General features: G+C 40.4%; 1 protein-coding gene across 1 annotated transcript in view; it reads right to left on the bottom strand.

The window, feature by feature from the left end:
* Positions 1–243: 243 nt before the first annotated feature.
* The window catches only part of itpkc.L (inositol-trisphosphate 3-kinase C L homeolog), a 29,690-nt gene continuing 10,458 nt past the window's right edge, over positions 244–19,475 (bottom strand). The window contains 6 exon segments of the mRNA NM_001094688.1: positions 244–1,335; positions 1,765–1,836; positions 2,504–2,605; positions 3,069–3,273; positions 3,484–3,697; positions 4,254–4,353. Coding sequence (NP_001088157.1) covers positions 1,132–1,335; positions 1,765–1,836; positions 2,504–2,605; positions 3,069–3,273; positions 3,484–3,697; positions 4,254–4,353 — 897 coding nt within the window. The 3' untranslated portion in view covers positions 244–1,131.

Below are 19,475 nucleotides of genomic sequence, written 5' to 3'. Positions count from 1 at the left end.
ATAATAAAACATAAATATGCTTGATTCCTCTTTTCCCCCCATTAAACATTGCCCCTTAAAAACCATCTGTTTAGGGCCGCCGCCTACAAGTCAGGTATGCTCCATTCCCTGCAATGTCAGGTACAGATCATTAAAGAACCTGTATATCATCACCATTTCACCCCAAGAAGAGGAGCCACTTAATGCTGAAAAGAAACAAATGTTACGATGACATCTGCAAAGTGATTGAGACAGAAAGCAGACTGCTGTTTTTGTGGATTTTATTCAGTGAAATCAGTAAGTTCCATTTGCACTGCACTATAATCCATCTGGCAGCTATGTACTGGCATGGGAACCAGACAGCTGTGAGCAGTACAGATACATCGAGATGGCTTTCCTGTTATTTTCAAGCTGGTGCTGAATTCCAACACCCTCACAACTTGAGAACCACCCCAAGCTAACTATATTTCTGTAGGATAGAATGAACTCGGATTCTACCATTTCAATAAGGCTTGATCTCACACACATCAGTCCACAATGTTTTCTCTATCCATCTGTGTGGTTCTTCACATCCTAGGACAACATGGCGGAGGGTTTACTGCTGTCCATCTGTAATTTGTATACTCTCTTTGGTTAAGCATGAAACAAATATGATTAAAAAAAACAACTCCGCTTCCACTGTACAATGTTAAATAAAAAATAAAAAAATTATCACCCTACCATTCCTCCCAATTATAAAGTTGAACCATTAAAAACATTATATAATAAAATACAGCATAAATCAGAGTTTCATATTTGGTTGCAGTAATAAAAAATGTACATTAAAAAAAGCTCTGAATCCTTGTTCCACAAATAGCTTTAAAACTGTACTGTAGGTACAATCTATCCAGTGTTGTGTTCTCTTGAGACTATACAGGCATAAATAGAACTTTATAAAACACCTACAAATGCATTCCCTAAAAATATTGTCTTTGCTTGATGTCCCAGTCGCCTGGGCTGAGAATCTGAAATCCACGTGACTTGCCTGCCAGCAGCCTCTCTGTAAGCATATTAGGAAGACTTTAGTCCATGTTCTGACAATAGTAGCAAGTTATGGTCCATGAATCCCATTTTGTGGATCACATCCAGTCTAAGAAGGCAAAATATAAATGTCTATTCCTCCACCATTTCAGTAAAAATGTTGATCAGGTTGTCTAACCCCCACAAGTATCCATCTTCACGGTTCCCCTCCACCCAGGGTGTACGATGGTTTAGCAACTGTGTACACGGGAGTCGAACAGTCTTCCCAAAGTCAATCATCCACACCTTTGCTTGCTCTGAGGAATCGTGGACAAACAGAAGAGAGCTCCCGACAACCTGTGGAAATTATGTGAACGATGAGCACAATCTCTGCTGTGATGAACAATAACAGTCTCCAATACATTTGCAAAGTTGCTTAACAGGTGCCACCACATGTGCCAGTTTGAGTATACAATGATACCGCCCAGAGAAAAAGAAAAGCTAATTTATGCATGAATTGAAAGGAGTGCAAACAAGGTTTCTGGATGTCAGCATGACACAAACAGGTCCCACAAAGTGCCAGAAAAACACAGTGAAAGCATGTGTGTATGTAACATGATTTAGACATGGAGCATATTGTATGTACAAGACATATAGGTGTGTGGCAGCGCAGAGCAGGTGAGGCAACAGAACGTTAGAAAGAAAAAGGCTTTATAAAATATATAAATGATGCAGTAACCAGAGTGGGTTAAAGATAAGAAAGGCAGGGACTGAATCAATACAAACCTCATGTGATTGAAAAAACTCAGATTTCTCCAGCGCCGTTCTCAGCTCTTTTAATCGCACCAGGTATTTTCTCTGTGAATGAAAGAAATAGGCATCAAGTAAGGTGATGCAATGGGCTGTCATCCTGCAAAGAAGTACTTTGGTTTGCTATACACACAGCCCTGCAAGGTCGAAGAGAAGTGAATCTAAATGAGTGAAACAGATGGAATGAGCTTGCCGAAGCAGTTGCTCAGCTATCTCTAGACACACCAGTTTGGTCACCTTTCTGCATTCCCCTGTTCTTAATGCCTTGTGTTTAAACTTTGGACCTCTACTACAAAAAAAAAATTCCATATGTGCTGTAACCCAAATTTAAGAAGACAACAGTGTAAAATGATTTACACATGAATATATAGTCTGCAAGCAACTGCATTATGTATTAGGGTATTGCAGCCTGTGGTTCTGCAACTTTTGCTAAACTTTAATTTCCAGGATATTGGCAGCGTATGTGAGCAAAAGCCAGAGTGCTATGCTGTTTCAGACCCTTGAGGTAGCTATTTAGCATAATGCTGACAGTCAGATGCCTCTTCAACTCCTTCAGTGATCCAGTACTTTGGAATATGCTAGGGACACATCCAAGTGTAGACACAACCTCAGCAACACCTGGCAGTTTGGTCCCATGTATTCAGAGGCAGTGTGCTTTCAAACAAGCTTTTGCAGAAAGACTGACCATTTGTAGCCACCTTTTCAAAATACTTACTAAAATATTCTTATTTCCATCCACAAAGTTTCTCAGTGCACTGATCACTTGCTCTTTGCACCGTGTTTTCTTAAAGTTTGTGTCGCATGATCCATCTGCTCTCTGGTGGACAGAAAATGGAGACATTTCAAGGGAACTTTCAAATATAACTCAAAATACATTGCAATATGATATTGGGTGAGGGGGGATCGGCAGTACTCTATGCTATGTTGGATATTTCCATATGTTACTAGACCTGTAACCTTTTTCTGAACAAAAAAAAAAAAAAAGACTACAGCCCTAAACATAGCGCTGCCATCACCACCGCTCTAGTCCAAGAAGAATGAGACTCCTAAATTTATTACCATGGCATTATTTATTTGTTTTTGTAACCTGGTGGTATCCAGTCATAGTCACAATCACTGCCGATAGTTAGGGTCAGTGCCTACAGAAAATTAAAATGCCCTATATGCATTGACACATAATGCATGGACCTATAAAATATGTCGCCCTTCCAGAGCAAGTCATTGTAACACACAAGAGTAGGTTTCATATATACAGCTTCAATATTTGGGCCCTTACTAACCTTGATGCCTTCTATTCGAAAGCCCATGGTAGCAGTAGAGCTAAGGGTCTCTCTCCATTGCATGTACCGTGGCTTTAAAATGGCCTTCTGTCTGTGCTCCTCCTCAGTGGGCGCATTGGGATCAACAGCAATCATCTTTTCGTACATGTCTTTTCTCAGCTTGGGCTTTTCCTTAGCCTTTACCAGCTCCTCTTCCAAATATGTCCTAGGTAAAAAAAAATGCAGCATAAATCAAAGGCACCAAAGAAGACAGATAAGGAGGTAAACAATAAAAAAGAGAAACCAGCTCAGCTCTGACTCAGCATTTGCGTGTCGCTGCAAAGAAGATTCCACTCTAAGACGAGAGAACAAAGGCAAAAGCCAGGTAGAAGTTTTTCAACATGGCAACCATGATAATTATCCTGTTGTGTCTTACCTGACACCCATTTTGCAGTCCATAATAGATGGAGAGTCAAACTCAGACAGAAGGTCTTCCATCTGGTTGTAGTTCTCGCCTTCTTTCTCCACCATCCCATAGTAGCCCGGGACAAATGGTCGCAGAATATCCTGGTTCAGCCCCACCAGACACTGTTGCTCACTCTCACAGAATTTTTTTAGTATTTTCCCATATTCACCGGCCTTAAAATTACCTGCAAGGCAACAATAGAGTATTTGTCAAATCAGATGCAACCATTCTAAATCTACAACTACTGCTCAATCACTCCACTAGTTTGTACCATTTACTAACTGGTCTCACTAAAGGCAAGATTGAGCGTCAGATGAAATATCAGAATCCAGAGATATTCCTAGCAGTTCTATATTCAGTAAGTTGTTAGAGCTATGAAAAAACTCTGGGATCGAACACCTATCCAAACCATCAATCATTGATGCATGGGGGGGATTCACAATTGGGACCAATATTTTTTTCATGGTTCAGATTTTCTTGATTCAGTATCTGGTTATAAGTAGAAACCATTCCAACTATAGACTTTCTGAATGACGTCTATACAATTGTAGCATTTTAGCATTGCAGCACTTTACAGGCATGTTATTAGGCTCCTGAGGAAAGTAAATCAAGAGAGATAAGAGCAGAGCATTTGCTAACAACTACAAGGAAGAACAACATCCATATAACAGCATAGGTAAATAGAGAAGTTACAGAATATTTATTTTCTGCAATAACATTTATTGGACTTATTTACTGACCTGCATGTCCAGCCAGCTGGATCCATGGGTACTGCTTCTTAAAGGACACCACAAATGGTGACCAGTGGACCATGTTCTTCAGCTTCTTCCAGGACTTGCTCTATAAATGAAGAATATAGAGTTATAGTCTCAATGAACCAAACCCTTTAAAAGGGTAAGTTTGGTGCATGCACAGTATAGGGTTTGCATATGATTGAAAGCAAGAGGTACCTGCCCTCCGCTGCCGGTTTTAGAGTTAGATGTCTAGTTTTTTAGCCTGTTGTTCATCAGGAGTTCAATGAAAAGGGCCAACGCCAAACATACTTTTTACAAAAACTATGTTTTTTAGCTTAACTGGAAAAATGGGAGGTTTGACGCTTCTCATGTATTCCCCCTGCATAATAGACTCCTGCTAACAAAACAGTCACAACAAAGGGGAAAGGGAGGTGGTTGTATAATGGTAATCTAATGACCAAACAAGGAGTAGCTTTGACTTCCCTGTTTGCCTTATTATTTTATTATTGTTATTATTATTAACAAATATTTATAAAGCGCCAACATATTTTGCAGCACTGTACAATAAATGAGCGTGTATCCTGAACATACAGATTACATACAAAAACAACCGAGACGAGAGGGTAAAGAGGACCTTGCCCAAATGAGCTTACAATCTAAAAGTTAACTCAAGAAATAATAAAAACCATAGAAACAGGCAAAACATATGTTCTGTACAAGTCACTGAACTCATGTTGAACAAGGGCCTGAGCTATGTATGAAGAACTCAGTGTAGAAGACTGGCATCACACTGCTCAGCAACCCCTGTCATGATTATTTATGTTGTTTTATCTTTGTAGAAAGGTTCGGTTATCCAGAAAAAACTGATAAGCCAACTAAAATTTAAAGGAGAACTAAACCTCCACATTTGTTTTTAAGTGTTAGGCCCCCTGCACAGGGCCCTCTCTCACTGCTTCACTGCCACTAGGTAAATGGTACAAAGGGTAATTCATGATTTATTTTCTTCAGCAATCATTCCATATCCTAAATGGGCAATAAGCGACACAATGTGATTCATTTGAAACTTAGGTCTGTATGGCCTCGGGGTGAGTATTATTTTCCTGCATATTCCTGTAAATATATTAATAAACTTCTGAAACTGCTCCAAGGAGAAATGGAAACAGGTGATGTTTGGCTACACCCTGAGGGCTGTTGGAAAGAAATAGTACTCAGCTTGAAAACACAAGAACAATGGGATGGGAGGTTTTTTTGCTATTTTTACTGAAGGCATGCTTGTTTCGCAGACAGTGATATGCTCATTCAGCCATGCCAGGGCACCCCAAGGAGATAGCTCAAGTTATATCAACAAAAAAGAAATGGCCTCTCTCCCACCAATGGACTCCACAAGCTGCTTCATATAACTTCATCATGTTTGTATTTCCCAGCCTGCAACTGGGTTATCAGATAATTGTTGCACTGTGTGGAAAAAAACAAACTGGTGCTGTGGAGGTGAATCCATAATTGTGCATTTATAGAGAAGATAGATAAGAAGAGCTGCTAGTAGTACACAAAAGTGATAAGCTTTGTGCTGTGTGTGAAGAGATTGGTCTGCATGGAGTGAGGAGACTGCATTGTGCTCTAAGAGCATTTTTATGAAAAGCAAGAGATCACAAAATTCCCCAAATGATGTTGGGCCCTCATTCTCAACCACATCACAGCAAACTTCCCCTCATTGGGGGTTAGAACTGCAGCGCTGCATAGCACTATTGGGGGTTTCCATCTTTTGCTCATTTCAACTGCTGGCCTATGGCCAGAGCCCAGAACTGGACATCAGAGAGGTGGGTTTTTGCAGCCAATCACAATATTGGGCCTTATTCCAAGCCAACAAGCTCTGACCAAAATCAGAATGCTCGGCTTCTGTTGCCCAGGCGGCATGATAATGGCCATGAAGGATCTGCTCAGTGAGACGGAGCCAAACAAGTTGTATTGCTTTTTTTCCTGCAAGCTATCAGCAATTACCTCAGAAAGCCTCACTGAAATGTCCTGAAGGGCAAAGTCACACATAGCCGATTACTGAGTAGCCAAGGGCTATAAGGAAATAATCCTTAGGTGTGTACTACTAGTGGTGATTACCACTTATCTCTCACAGGCAACAGCAGCAATTCATGGGAATCTCTGGGGCTCATCCCAAAGGCACACACTCCAAATCTAACATTTGTAATTCCTCTCACATCGCTTGTTTAAATATACAACCTGCATGCCCACACTAATTTCCCCTCGCAATTAAGTAGAAAATGAAACAACTTTTCACTTCACAAGATGACACAACTGCTCCTGAACTCCCAGCATACTTTGCTTCTGCATTCCCAGCATCCTTTGTTAGTTCATTCAATAATAGGGCTACTGTCTGTACAAAAACCTGACGTTATTTTAATAAAGTATTCCTCCTGCATTTAGTGACATTTACAGACAACCAGTGTTAGTGATACAGAACTCCCGAGCTGTCTGAGCACATGGGGCTTATCTCATTGGGGTAAAAGGGGGTAAGCAATTTTACGCAAGCAGAGAGCACAAAAGGACGACAGAGAACGGAAATCAGGGACAAAAGCAAAGTTCTTCTTTACAGAAGGTGACAAGGGGAGGCAGCTTTCCCTTTCAAAAAAGGAACAGAATGACGTCAAACATATCTGAGTGACTTTTCACAAATCCCCAGCACAAGCACTACCATTCAATGCACCATTTGTGTAGCATAACAGTATCTCACCAAAACATGCCATTCTCTTTAATACACAGAAACCAGCACCACGCAAACACAAAACAGGAGACACCCTATGCAAATAACTGCCATGATAGAAACTTTATTCTGAGGGTAACTTTTCTAAGCAGTGGGGGAAATGTATGTTGGGGAGAGGCGATTATGTCAAGGCAGTCAAATTAAGAATCCCGGCACAAACAGTTACAGAAGCCTACCTCATCCATGAGCTATTCCAGTCACATTACACCGAAAAGGAAGGATCCTCCTTGGTGTCAGAAGCACCTACACAGTTCCAAAGTCACCATTAGAAGGAAGCATCCAGAGTATGGCTACATGAAGGAAGGTATATACACCATTGCCTGTTGAAAGCAGGGATTCTATGAGTGTAAGACACACTTTGTAGTTTGTACCAAGGTTGGCCAAAGTCCTAAATCCACGTTCTTGCGCATGTGAAAGCAAGTGGGGGTGGGACAGTTGCCAGCCAGTTAAGTCCATAGAAAGGGATAATGCAGATTTGTTAAATGCAATATCAAAGCCCTATCGTCCAGATGCAATTTAACACACAGGGATTCAAAGGAATTCATAGCACATTCAATTGGTCCTGATTAACACTGATCATTCTACACTTTAAGCATTGTATCGCATACAGGGAATGCATTGCTGCATTGTGAATAAAAATGCTTCCTACATGGAATATTCCAAATGCTGTAATGTAAGCTCTATAAAAGGATAAACGCTTAAACTGCGTATTTCTTTTTATGTATCCCTGCATCTTCAATATAATACCAACAACGGCATTAACATAGAAAGTGAACAAAATACAACCTTTGAAAATGGGATATTTCTCCTGCAGGCACCATAAGTCTCATTCCACATTCCACAAAGCATGTGACGGAGACCAAAGGCCTTTCAAATTTTCAGTCTGGCCTCTTTTTATATATGTTCATTTAAACATTCTAACAACTGGTTTCTTATTTATTTCCACATGTATCGATTTCTAGTAAATATAATTAATTTTTTTTCTATAAAAGCCAAATAAATATACCAAGATAGTTTGGATGGTTCGACTATAGGGTCTCCACCATTTGTCTTTTTTTGTAACCTATTACTCGTGGAAATCTGACTACATTCCGGGAAAATATGAAGGGAGGCAATTTTCTGAAATTAAGCTATATTACCACGAGTAATAGGTTTTACTTGCGGAAATCTATGGAAATAATTTTTTTGGAGCCTGGTCACCTAAAGTATCTTAGATTTAGCCGCAGATAACAAATCATACCGCGTACGATCCTTCCTACAAAATAAACGTTTACCAGAGAGTCATCACTCTGTACTATTTATATTTAAAAAGGCATTTATTTCCTTCTTGCGATTTTCCTCTTAGCTTTAATAAAGGTTCTACTCACACAATTAGCAGTTTCGGACAGGGGAGATTATGTGCCTCTGGCTGCCCTGAGGCAGGCTTACTGATGCTTTACACTGTACTTTCCTTTAAAGTGTTGGATTGAGTTGAGGGGGCCCTCATTGCTAGTGAAAATAAGAGCAAAATTCTGGTTTAACAGTTTACATCGAAGTCAGTGCAAGGCTGCAAAGGGGGTTTTAGGTGCATCAGTTGAATAATGCCTGTGGAGAGAACTACCCATGTCCCATCAGCCTTATGCATGGTCAGAACAATACAGCAGCTCATATTAGTATCAGTTCAGTACTTGATAGCATGTTATTCTTGCAATGTGCCGCAGGCAGGGAATATCAGTGGCACTTTGTACTTAGAACAATAAACTATATATTTTAGAAGAAGTATCCACTGTGGGCATTCAATAAATATAAAGTTATAGCATCTTGTGTTGTATTTCTATATAAAAAAGAATAAATATTTCTACACAACATGAACAACAAAAATAGACAATGTAAATAAAGCATGTGGTCAATGAATGCAAGATCTATTTGATCGCTGCCTAGTCTTTCATTAGAGAATTCTGCCCCAAATAATTTCAAATCTGCTTCTGCTTAAAAAAAATCATCTTAGTGCTGACACATGCACCAATAACTACATGATCACAAGGAAAGGTGGTGCATATGAAAGTCCATTAACATACGTGGAGATAAGTGTCCATTAGAAAAGCCTAACATATCTAGTCCAGTCTCAGCAATGAGCTGCCGTCAGAATGTTGAGTGAGGGTGACCAGCAGCACTACTGCAAAGTTTACCCACAAAATCCCAGAGTCTACAGAACTTAAGTAACCAGTGTATTTGTGTTTGTTCTTTATAAAGCAGTGACAAGGAACTTGACCCAACAAGGATAAGCCATTGTTTGAAAGTATGTACCTTTAGGAGGGTCAAAGGAGACAGTTAATCAAAAGGTGCACTAACAGAACCGCAGCAGTAATCTCTCGTATGTGCTGTAAACATAAAATACCACAAATATATGCTGCATTCATACTAATTAACATTCAAAAGAAAATGAGTTATGATTATTAATCCAGAGGGAGGCAAAACACCATTTACAGCTATTCGAGGAAAAAATAAAGATTCATGGTTAAAGGAAAATTATACCCCCGAACAATGTAGGTCTCTATAGATACTGTATAAAACAACTCATTTGTAAAACCCTGCTTCATGTAAATATACCATTTTCATAATAATATAAAGTAGTATGTGCCATTGGGTATTCCTAAATAGAAAATTGCCATTTTAAGAGCTAAGGGCCGCCCCCTGGGATCCTACAATTCACAGTGCACGCAAAGCCATACATGTCAGGCCACATGAGCCAAGTAACTGATACAATTTGTTGCTGCTAAGTTTTCCAGAGAAAAGGCAACAATGTAAAATTCCACTTGCCATTTGCCTAAAGAAATGACCGTTATGAAAAATAACAGGAATACATTTATGATTAGGTTTTTTTTTTATACAGTCAAAAAATGAGCAAAGCAAAAGGCATCCAAGCATTTGTTATTGTGGTACTGAAAAGATGTTATGAATAGCAAATTCTAGTTAAAAGTGAACAACCTCTTTAAATCCAACATGTCAATGTGAAAATATATGGTTTTATACAGAAATATTTCATAGCTCTACATAAAATTGGCCCTGATGAGTGCCTTATAATGTTGGCACAGAAAGCCTTCTGGATTTTTGCCAAATATCTGTCAGGGAAGTCCATTGGAGGACCCCATTCATACATAGCCTGTCGGCAGCCTTTATCAGCCCATGTACGGGCACCGCTAGACTACGACATCTAGAACTTGCATTAACACCAACAAGTTACTGGAAAAGAATAGTGGCATGAATTAACGCCTATATTTAGAAACGTAGACTGGCAGCCCTTTGTTCTTAACAGATTTAAAAAAAAAATCAGGCACATTTTTATGAAATGTAATTATAAGGGATGTTGCAATTACAATTAAATTAACCGCAACCGGTATGCTTCAATGTACTGCATTTCAGATGCTATAGCAGCCTGATTTGATGGAATGCAGGGAGTTTTGGTCGATGAAGGTTTGCTTTAGATCAGGGGTTCCCAAAAGGTAGATCGGGATCTACAAGTAGATCTCAAGACACTGTCAACAAACAGCTTGTCTATATCACCCTCCTGTTTCATGCTTTTCATTCAGATATTTATTATGTTAAGGTTACATATGAAATAGTTTTTTGTCAAATATAGCAATATATACTTCTAATAAATCAATATTTAAAGTGGACCTGTCACCCAGACACAAAAATCTGTATAATAAAAGTCCTTTTCAAATTAAACATGAAATCCAATTTCTATTCTTTATTAAAGCATTCATAGCTGTAGTAAGCTCATTTAAAAATCTCAGCTGTCAATCAAATATTGTCTGCCCCTCCTCTATGCCAGTGGCATAGAGGCGGGGCAGACAATTATTTCCCTTTCCATTCAGCACTTCCTACATGTCACTGCTCTCCCCACATTCCCCAGGACATGGGGATGGACATCAGGTCCCCCATTCTGGTGCACAAACAAGATACTGAGATGACACAAGACTTGTCTTAATAACAGTGTCCCACAAAATGGCTCCTGCCTGCTTGTTATAATTATGAATTCCCAGACTGAAGGAAACAAGATTCAAATAATTTATATAGTGTAATTAAAGTTCATTTTGCTTGACTAATGTGATAAAATAGGATTTGGAATGTTTTTTTTTGGGTGACGGGTCCCCTTTAAGTTATATTTTCCATGGAACCGAATGCTAACAATGCTTTTATAAATGATAGTAGATCATAATGGAAAATCATGACTAAAAGTTGACCTCGCATTAGTAAAATATGGGCACTCCTGCTTTAGCTCAAACATGGGCCTAATTCAATAAATATTTTCGACTAGTACACTAATGACTAGATTCTTAATATCTAACCTATTACTAACTCATGGTGTGCCATCTGATACACACTGTTTTTACTGTAGATAACTGCAATAACCAGTAATATGGAAAAATGCAACATGAGGTGTTCTGCCATCTTGCTTGGTGTTTGCCCTATGTCTGAAAACCTGTACAATTAAAAAAAAAGTAATAAAAAGGAAACCTTACTATTAATCAAGTGGGAAGATCGTGTAGTACTTTTCCCACTTCATTTACTCAAAATAAAGCAGCCGTAGGTACACACAGCTACACAACAGATAAAAGCTAGTGGCGGTGTGTGAAAGTCTTATCAAGTACAAACATCAAAAATGCACAGTAGAAAGTCTCCGGTGCTATTGTTCAAGAAGGCATGGTTATTTATACATGTTCTTAGAATTATTAGCCTGCCTTGACTGAGCAGTAAGCCACTCCCATTAAGTGCTCCAGCGCAGATAATGACAACTTTTTTCCACTGTGGCTGCTTGCGGTTTAGAGGTTATAGAAGTAGCTATTCTGGGCTCTAAAGAAGATATCTCTATGCAAACAGACACCCTTGCACATAGCATGCATATATGCAGCTGACCTGGGGATATGTATGTTGCATAATAAGCTACTCAATAAATACGGGTGTGTGTATGTGTTTGCTATGCAATTGTGTTGTACAAGCAGCCATAAGGACTTCCAGTGAAATTGGACAATATTGAGTATCTTGTAAAATCAAAAGAATATTGATTACCATCAGTCTACGATGGGATTCAGCCTTCAAAATATGTGAAGGACCAGGAACAAGAAACAGTTTAATGTATAGCAAATGTACTCTTATGTAATAGTATAAGACTCTTAATCAAAAGTGCAACAGAACTAAGGGGTGCAAATGTGATCATACTGAGGTCTGTCTGTGCACCTTACACTAGAAGCAGCCCATTCCTTACCATTTATGCTATGATACAGGATGGTGTGGTCTGCAACTGCATCTGCTCCCTAAGTTATGGGGAGGGAGGGGAGACACTGTAGCCATGACATGAGTGTAGGTCTATGCATTCCGTTAGGGGTAGAGCAAAGGGGAAGCAAAGTATGTACTAATGTATCAATTTTTATTTAATGTAAGGTCCAAAGAATATGATGTATTGCACCTGTGTTTTGCACTTTGCACCCTGTTCTGTAGTTGGTAAATAACCTCTTACATGTTAGCCCCAGAAGCTCTTCGATCATTTATGTAAAGAAGTGAGCTCATTTTACAGAACAGATAATATCTAATAGAAGAATTATCAGGAGGTTTCATTGCGCAATTGGTGATAAAATGTCATTCATGGCTCTCCTCACAGTACTAGGTTGAAAATATTCTTTTACAAAGAACTATGACTGGTTGCTGTTAGGAAATGTATCTGAAGTTTACGATTTTCTTTGTTAAATATGCATTGAAACTTCTAGTAAGGGCAATGACTTGAGTTGCCCCACAATTAATCTCCTGTAGAGTGGGCAAGTCTCCTCCAAATGTTTTTCCATTGGCTAACATGCAAAGCACCACTGGGGAAGCATATGTGCCAGACTTTCCATCAGAAAGTAGCTGACTTATAAGGGGCTTCACTGCATTTCAAATAAGCATCACTTGTGATGAAAATGGGGAAAGAGTTGCTGTTTACTGTTATCATACAGATTTTGAGCTTTAATTATGTGTATGTCATTTCATATTACAAGTGTCAATATTCAGTGCAGACTATCCAGGAGGAACCCCCCAGGGTCATGTGGTTATAGAGCAATCTCTGAAGTGTGAAAGCCACAATTTGTACTAAGTATCGCATCACTACCCTCCATGTAAGCCCTGTAAGCCTGGTATCAAGAGGAGCATTCATTTCCAGTGCTAGGGAGCCTATGGAGACCTATCGGACGAGGACTGTATTTGATTTGCTCCTAGTTCAATACTATATTAAAATCTGCCTGATTGGCCCAGGGACCGAGTTGGCAGTTTTTACTGGCCCGTATATGGCCAGCTTTAGGGTTGGGGCAGACGAGCAGAATAATCGCCTGCGCTAATACACTTGTAGTGCTTCAATTTCTGAAGTCGCTCGAAGTTTCCTCCTGAGGCAATTTTGGGCATCAAAGTGCATTAGCGCAGGCGATTCTTCATTCAAGCAGACGGAAGGCAGTTCGGGGAGATTGTCGCCATGCAGAGAGGCGATTAGTCGCCAGGAGACTAAATCTCCCCAAATCTGCTTGTCTGCCCCAACCCTTAGGCAACTACAGAACAATGGAAGCATGTATAGAGATACATACAGTACATAAGTATGCATCTCTTTATACAGAACTGATCAGATACAAAGTATATGTCACAGTTGTAGTGATGTGGATTAATTCATGGGCTGTCAATATAGAGTGAAAGCCTTCTAAAAACAGCAGGTATTCACATGCCTCATGCTGCTATTTAAGATAATGCTATGTGTGTAGCATGAGGCATGTGAATATTTTTTGTTTGAAGAAGGCTTTCACTGTATTTAATGAACAATGGCAGGCTTTTCAGCTCCCTTTGGCCCGCCTCACCCTAATCTTACTGGTACCTCCTTTTCAGTACAAAGTTTAGAATCTGATATGAGCATCACTCCGCTGAACATTTTGATATTTTTAGGACAATGCCACACACAGCACTTTGTCAAATTTTTTTACCTCATACGAAATGTGGAAACTACTGTGGTACTCTAGCAGAGAACAACAGCACTCAAAATACTCAATATTACCTTTCTCTGTACAAGAGAAAATCTTCTCAAAATATTCAGCTGAATATTGAACTTAATGTGAACCCTACTGCAAATATACAGTATTTGAGTAAAAATCTGGCCACACTCGGAGCATATTATGGGAGGGACTTAGAGCACACAAAGGGAACACAGCTTGATCATGGGGAGAAAATAAAACCCCATAATCATGGCAATCAAATCCTGGCAGCAGTGCTATACTCTATTCCATGATGCTGCTATACCCCTAAAGCTATGACACAAAATGTAGGCAAGTTGCAATGGTGAACCACACAAACTGCTACAACACAAAACACACACACTGATGCTTGACAACCACAAAACCTATGATATAGCAGGTAGGCACATTATCCCCCAAGCTGTAACATGAGTGTAGGGTCAGATTATGCTTACATCTCTGTAACAGTAAACCCCTCATCATACACACACAGAACGCAGTAAAGAATATGTTTCATACTGTACAGGTTGGTACAGACACACCCTCTAACTCTATAACAGGACTGAAATGTCTTATAGGTCTTAAGCACCTTCACAGAGCTACAGAAAATATGCAGACAGGTACTGACAACTCCCAACACGTACACAAGAAACTCAGAATATCAAGCTAGTGCTTAGACCTCAAAGCTTGAACCAATAAACCAGAACCATAATACAAATTGGGGGTGCATCTGCTGCAACATTTTAATTCAGAATTATAGTTGGCCTAACTATGGGAGCCCAGCCTCCCTGCAAAATATTTATTCCCAGGTCCCCACACCTCCCAGGCTGAAATTGTGGGTCACCCTCAATGCAACATAAAAAATGGAAGGTGACCCGCAATATCACGTGTGCCGTGGGTCATTCACAGCCCTTCCATACAGAAGAAGCAGTCCCAGGCCCCCCGCAGACTCAGGGTCTGCCTCATCTGTAGTTATACCAGAGGGTATGACCCCCTTAAGGGTCAGGGCACACAGGCAGATTTGGGGAGATTAGTCGTCTGGGGACAAATCTCCTCTTCTTTGGGTCGACTAATCTCCCTGAACTGCCTCCCCACTGGCTAAAATGTAAATTACCATTGGGATGGCAATGTGATCGATTCATTTTCCGTAGTCGCACAAGGTGGGCTCATGAGGAAACTTTGGGTGACTTCGGAAAACGAAATCGCTCCAAGTGCCATCCCGCTGACAATTTACAATTTAGCCTGTGGGAAGGCAGGGGAGGCAGTTCTGGGCGATTGGGCCTCTGTGTACCTGAAATGCCAGGGCCTATTTTAATTCTCAGTCCGGACCGGATATACGCACAAACCCTGATGGGTAGGTACAAAGTCTCCCTAGCTCAGACCCGGACTGGCAATCTGTGGGTTCTGGCAAATGCCAGAGGGGCTGCTATAAGGTGCCATAGAAAGTCAGTATTTAGTGGGCTGGTAGGGGCTGTTTGGGCCTCTGAGTAGCTGAAATGCCAGGCCCTATTTTAATTCTCAGTCCGGACCTGCCCTAGCTGTATACCACACTGAATGCATATCCACACTAGAGGTGTACAAACCTCAAAGCTAAACACAAGTCTGCAAGTTGCTACAAATACTGTGTAGCTAACGATTTCTTATATGTAAAACATGGCACCTTGGTTGAGGTATACATTGGACTATGCAATAGTTACAGGTGTGCCTTCATCCTATTAAAAGATGTATTTACATACATGCAACTCGGGCTGAACATAAATAAAAACACACACAGTATATGATTTGTATTCAAAATCCACATCAGCCTCCTCTGATTCTTCTATTAACCCCAACAACATTATTGGATCACCTCAACTGACTGTAGCATACAAAGGAGACCCACTTCTATGTGATATTCTTGAAATGGCCAAAATCGGATATCTGAGACAAGAAGCAGGTCCAGGCTGGCAAGCTGTAGATTCTGGCAAAAGCCAGAGGGGCTGTTGTAAGATGCGATTGACAGTCACTATTTATTGGGCCTTTGGGACTGTTTGGGCCTCAGTGTAGTTGAAATGCCAGAGCCTGTTTTTAGTCCAAGTCCAGAGGGGGGGGGGGGGTTGCATGAAACACAAATACAGGTAGCTTGGTAGGAGGAGTGAGAATTAGACAGGGGTGGGAGGGGGTAGAGCAGTAAGGTTGACGTTGAAAAGTTGCTCAGTAACTGCTAACCCAGGAGGATTTTTCCATGACACAGGAGAAAGATTTGTTTCAGTGTGTGTTTGTATGAGTTTGACAGGTTAACCCCTGACCTTCTCATTATGAAGGACCAGCTGCCACTAAACATTTTGCTTATGTGAGTAAATGGTAAGTGGAGGTCAGGATGTTAAAGGTGAATATTTTACAGTAAACACAAATAGAAAAGTTAATGTTAAATAAGATAGATCTGTGATGTGCTTGGACATTACAGGGAATGGCTAGGGAATTCTGCTCTTTTGACATGGCTGCCAAATAAGAGGATCTTTGCTCAGATTGGGTCACCCAAATTGGGCTGATTTAATTGTTCTCCCAGGGGCCAACGAGTAGATCATAATGTGGCCCCACAAGGACTGCATCAGCACACTCTTCATTTGATGGGGTTTTCAAACCTGTTGATAGATATCTGACCAGATACTTATCAGTCAAGCCTTCCACACATTTTATATATGCCAGGCATTAGTATTTATTTTATAAATAAATATGGATACTGAAGTGGAGTCATTGGGGACTCGCCATAAGGTTTCCAGAAGTGGTTTAAATTTACAGCAAACTGCTATTGTACGTGAATGAAATGAGCCATCAGGATAAATTGTCTGTCAGTTATTATTGGTTGCTACGGGTAACTACACTAGTATACTTTAGTGCCTTTTGGTAAAGTGCCTCCACCATTTGCAATAAATATATAAACTAAAAATAACTAACTGAAATCTTAATTCTTCGCTGGCTTCCCAACACCAAAGTATATCTTTATAACTGTACCCTAAAATGCTAGAGACATCCCTTTAAATATGAGACTGTGGGTGCAGAATGCAGATGTGTTATGTCACTTTATTGGACATGCTCTAAAACAGAAAAACTGTAGGTGGGGTAAAGTGTACTATTGAGAGTGATATAATCTGCAGCAACTGTCCAGTGGCAGGTTGTCAGTTAGGCCTAATGATAATACAGTATCACACCAATGACAACACGGTATTTGGGTCAATGTTTCCCTAGGCCACAGTGTGCCGTTATTAATGACAAGCTTGCATGATAATCTCCAATTGGGCCCAAGTATGCCAATGACAGAAAGAAGAGTAAGAACTGGTGAAGAAAAATAGAAAATACATGTATTCTGTAAAGCCACATAAGCAAGTCCAAACTGCTATGTTTTTCAGCAGCTTCTAAAGTATATTAATGTCTATTTCGCAGCCACACCTCTCCAAAAGAAGCAGTTACACACCCTGTTTGTTCAGTGCGGGAGGAATTTCTGACACAGGACAGAAGAATTCCTTTTATTTTCATTCATTTGACATTAGACCTATAGAGAGTGAAAAATAAACACCACTGTAATTTATGATTGTGACAGGCCAGATGTATGCACGCATATGAACAAAACTATAAGATATTACTAATTTTTCATGGATGTCAGTACTCAGGGAGTCTGATAAAAGAATGAAAACTGGCCATGCATGGGGCAATATTGTAAAGGTTGGCCAACAAATCTGCACAGTAAAGTGATCTAATTACTGACCATGGGGCCCACCAGTTTATTTGCCAGATCAGACAATATTCACTCCATTGGCAACACTGCCAAAGAAATGAATCGGAGCATGAATGACCATCTTAAATGCAGTGGTAAAAGGAGCTGATGATCCACATTTCTTAGCCTGCTTTTGTACATGGATCCATTCTGACCCGCTCCCACCTACTCTGATCCGCTCCTCTGTATAACTCCACAGCTACACTGAGTGGATTTTAGGTAGAAAACAGCAAAAGTATGCATTTTTGGTCTGAAATTCACTTAGTGTAGCTGCACACTGTGCATGTAAGTAGAGTGACATAAGACAGGATAAGAAAACAAGATCATACACTGTCCTACAGCTTATGTCAGAAATACTAGTAGCCGTAACTCTGCGTCAGACTATGGGGGCCCACACACCCCCACCCCAGCTGCAACCCCCCCTCCACCCCTGGGACCCTAAACCAACAACCCACCTCTGCATACCTTATTTTAACTTGGGCCCACGCTCAGGCCGAAGGGCAGGTAAAGGTGCAGCACCCAGGATTCCAGAGCTAAGCAGGTCTGGGTCGGTGGGGTCCACCAGGTTTTTTCCCCAGTGTCCCGCTGGCACAGTCCGGCCTGCTGTTATAGAAAACAATAAACTCCATCTGCAGCCAGCTATAAATAGCAGCTACCTTGCTGCTCTTGAATATAAGATGACAGGCCAATTTGGCTGCACACGTGTGCAACGGGTCAAAAGAGGACTTGATCCTGTAATCCAGTGGCCTCACAAAGGACATAATGAGGCAGATATGGCAGTAAGTCAAATGACGTTGTACATGCACCAGTAACATCATTAGTCAATGAGAGATGTCCTAAAACTTGCTCAAAACATTTAGCAGTTTTGTGCAAAGAGCTCCCTTCGAAGGCTCACTGGAGGGCTGGAGCTGCACCCCTCCAATCCACAACAGCTTTCTAAATTCTCTTCTTACCACCGAGTCCCAATCACGATCTTTGGGAAATGCAAATTACACAGGAGACCCCTGTTTAGAATGGGAATGGAAGAAAACCTCATCCATGGCCCGATGTGGGAATGGATTATCTAGCCTTACTAATGCATTTGTAAAACCTTGATCAGAAATCATTTATGGAGGCCACTATTTTGCCACTCATTGGGTCTTTGCAGTGGAGCATAGCCAATGTCTGCAACACCTCTGAAAGTGATCAGACAAACAAGCCCAGATTCAGATTCAAGACATTCCCCTAAATTCTGTTTCCTAAAGCCCCTCCTGCATAGCTTAAGCTGAATGAGACTATGGAGGCAAGAGCTCATCAAAATTATTTACTAAAAACAGAGGTCCCAAGCAGAAAATTCTTACAAGTCACTATAAGGGGAAATCCAAATGCCACATTTTTATGTATCCCAAAAACACGGCACCTAAAATGGTTCCCATCGTTTGGCGTGGCTGCAAGAACATACTTCACATACTTGTCCAGCAATAATTGCCTGTAAAGCAGACTCACATGTTTTTCAGACAACTATCTCCTGCTTTTGGGATACTTAAACTTCTGTAAATACCCCAATGTGCCATTACCTGAAACCTGTAATTTTTATGACCGGAGAGTAGGTTTAAAAATGATGCACCTCTTTTTACCATTTCCTGCAATTAAACTCCTTTTAAAACTATAAGAAGAAATGCCATTGTTATTTGAAGGGGTTGTTCACTTTTAAATTA

This window comes from Xenopus laevis, chromosome 8L (genome assembly GCF_017654675.1).
Source record: "Xenopus laevis strain J_2021 chromosome 8L, Xenopus_laevis_v10.1, whole genome shotgun sequence".
Taxonomy (NCBI): Eukaryota; Metazoa; Chordata; class Amphibia; order Anura; family Pipidae; genus Xenopus; species Xenopus laevis.
Note: the sequence above shows the minus strand (reverse complement) of the source record. Positions and strands in the feature narration are given on the sequence as shown.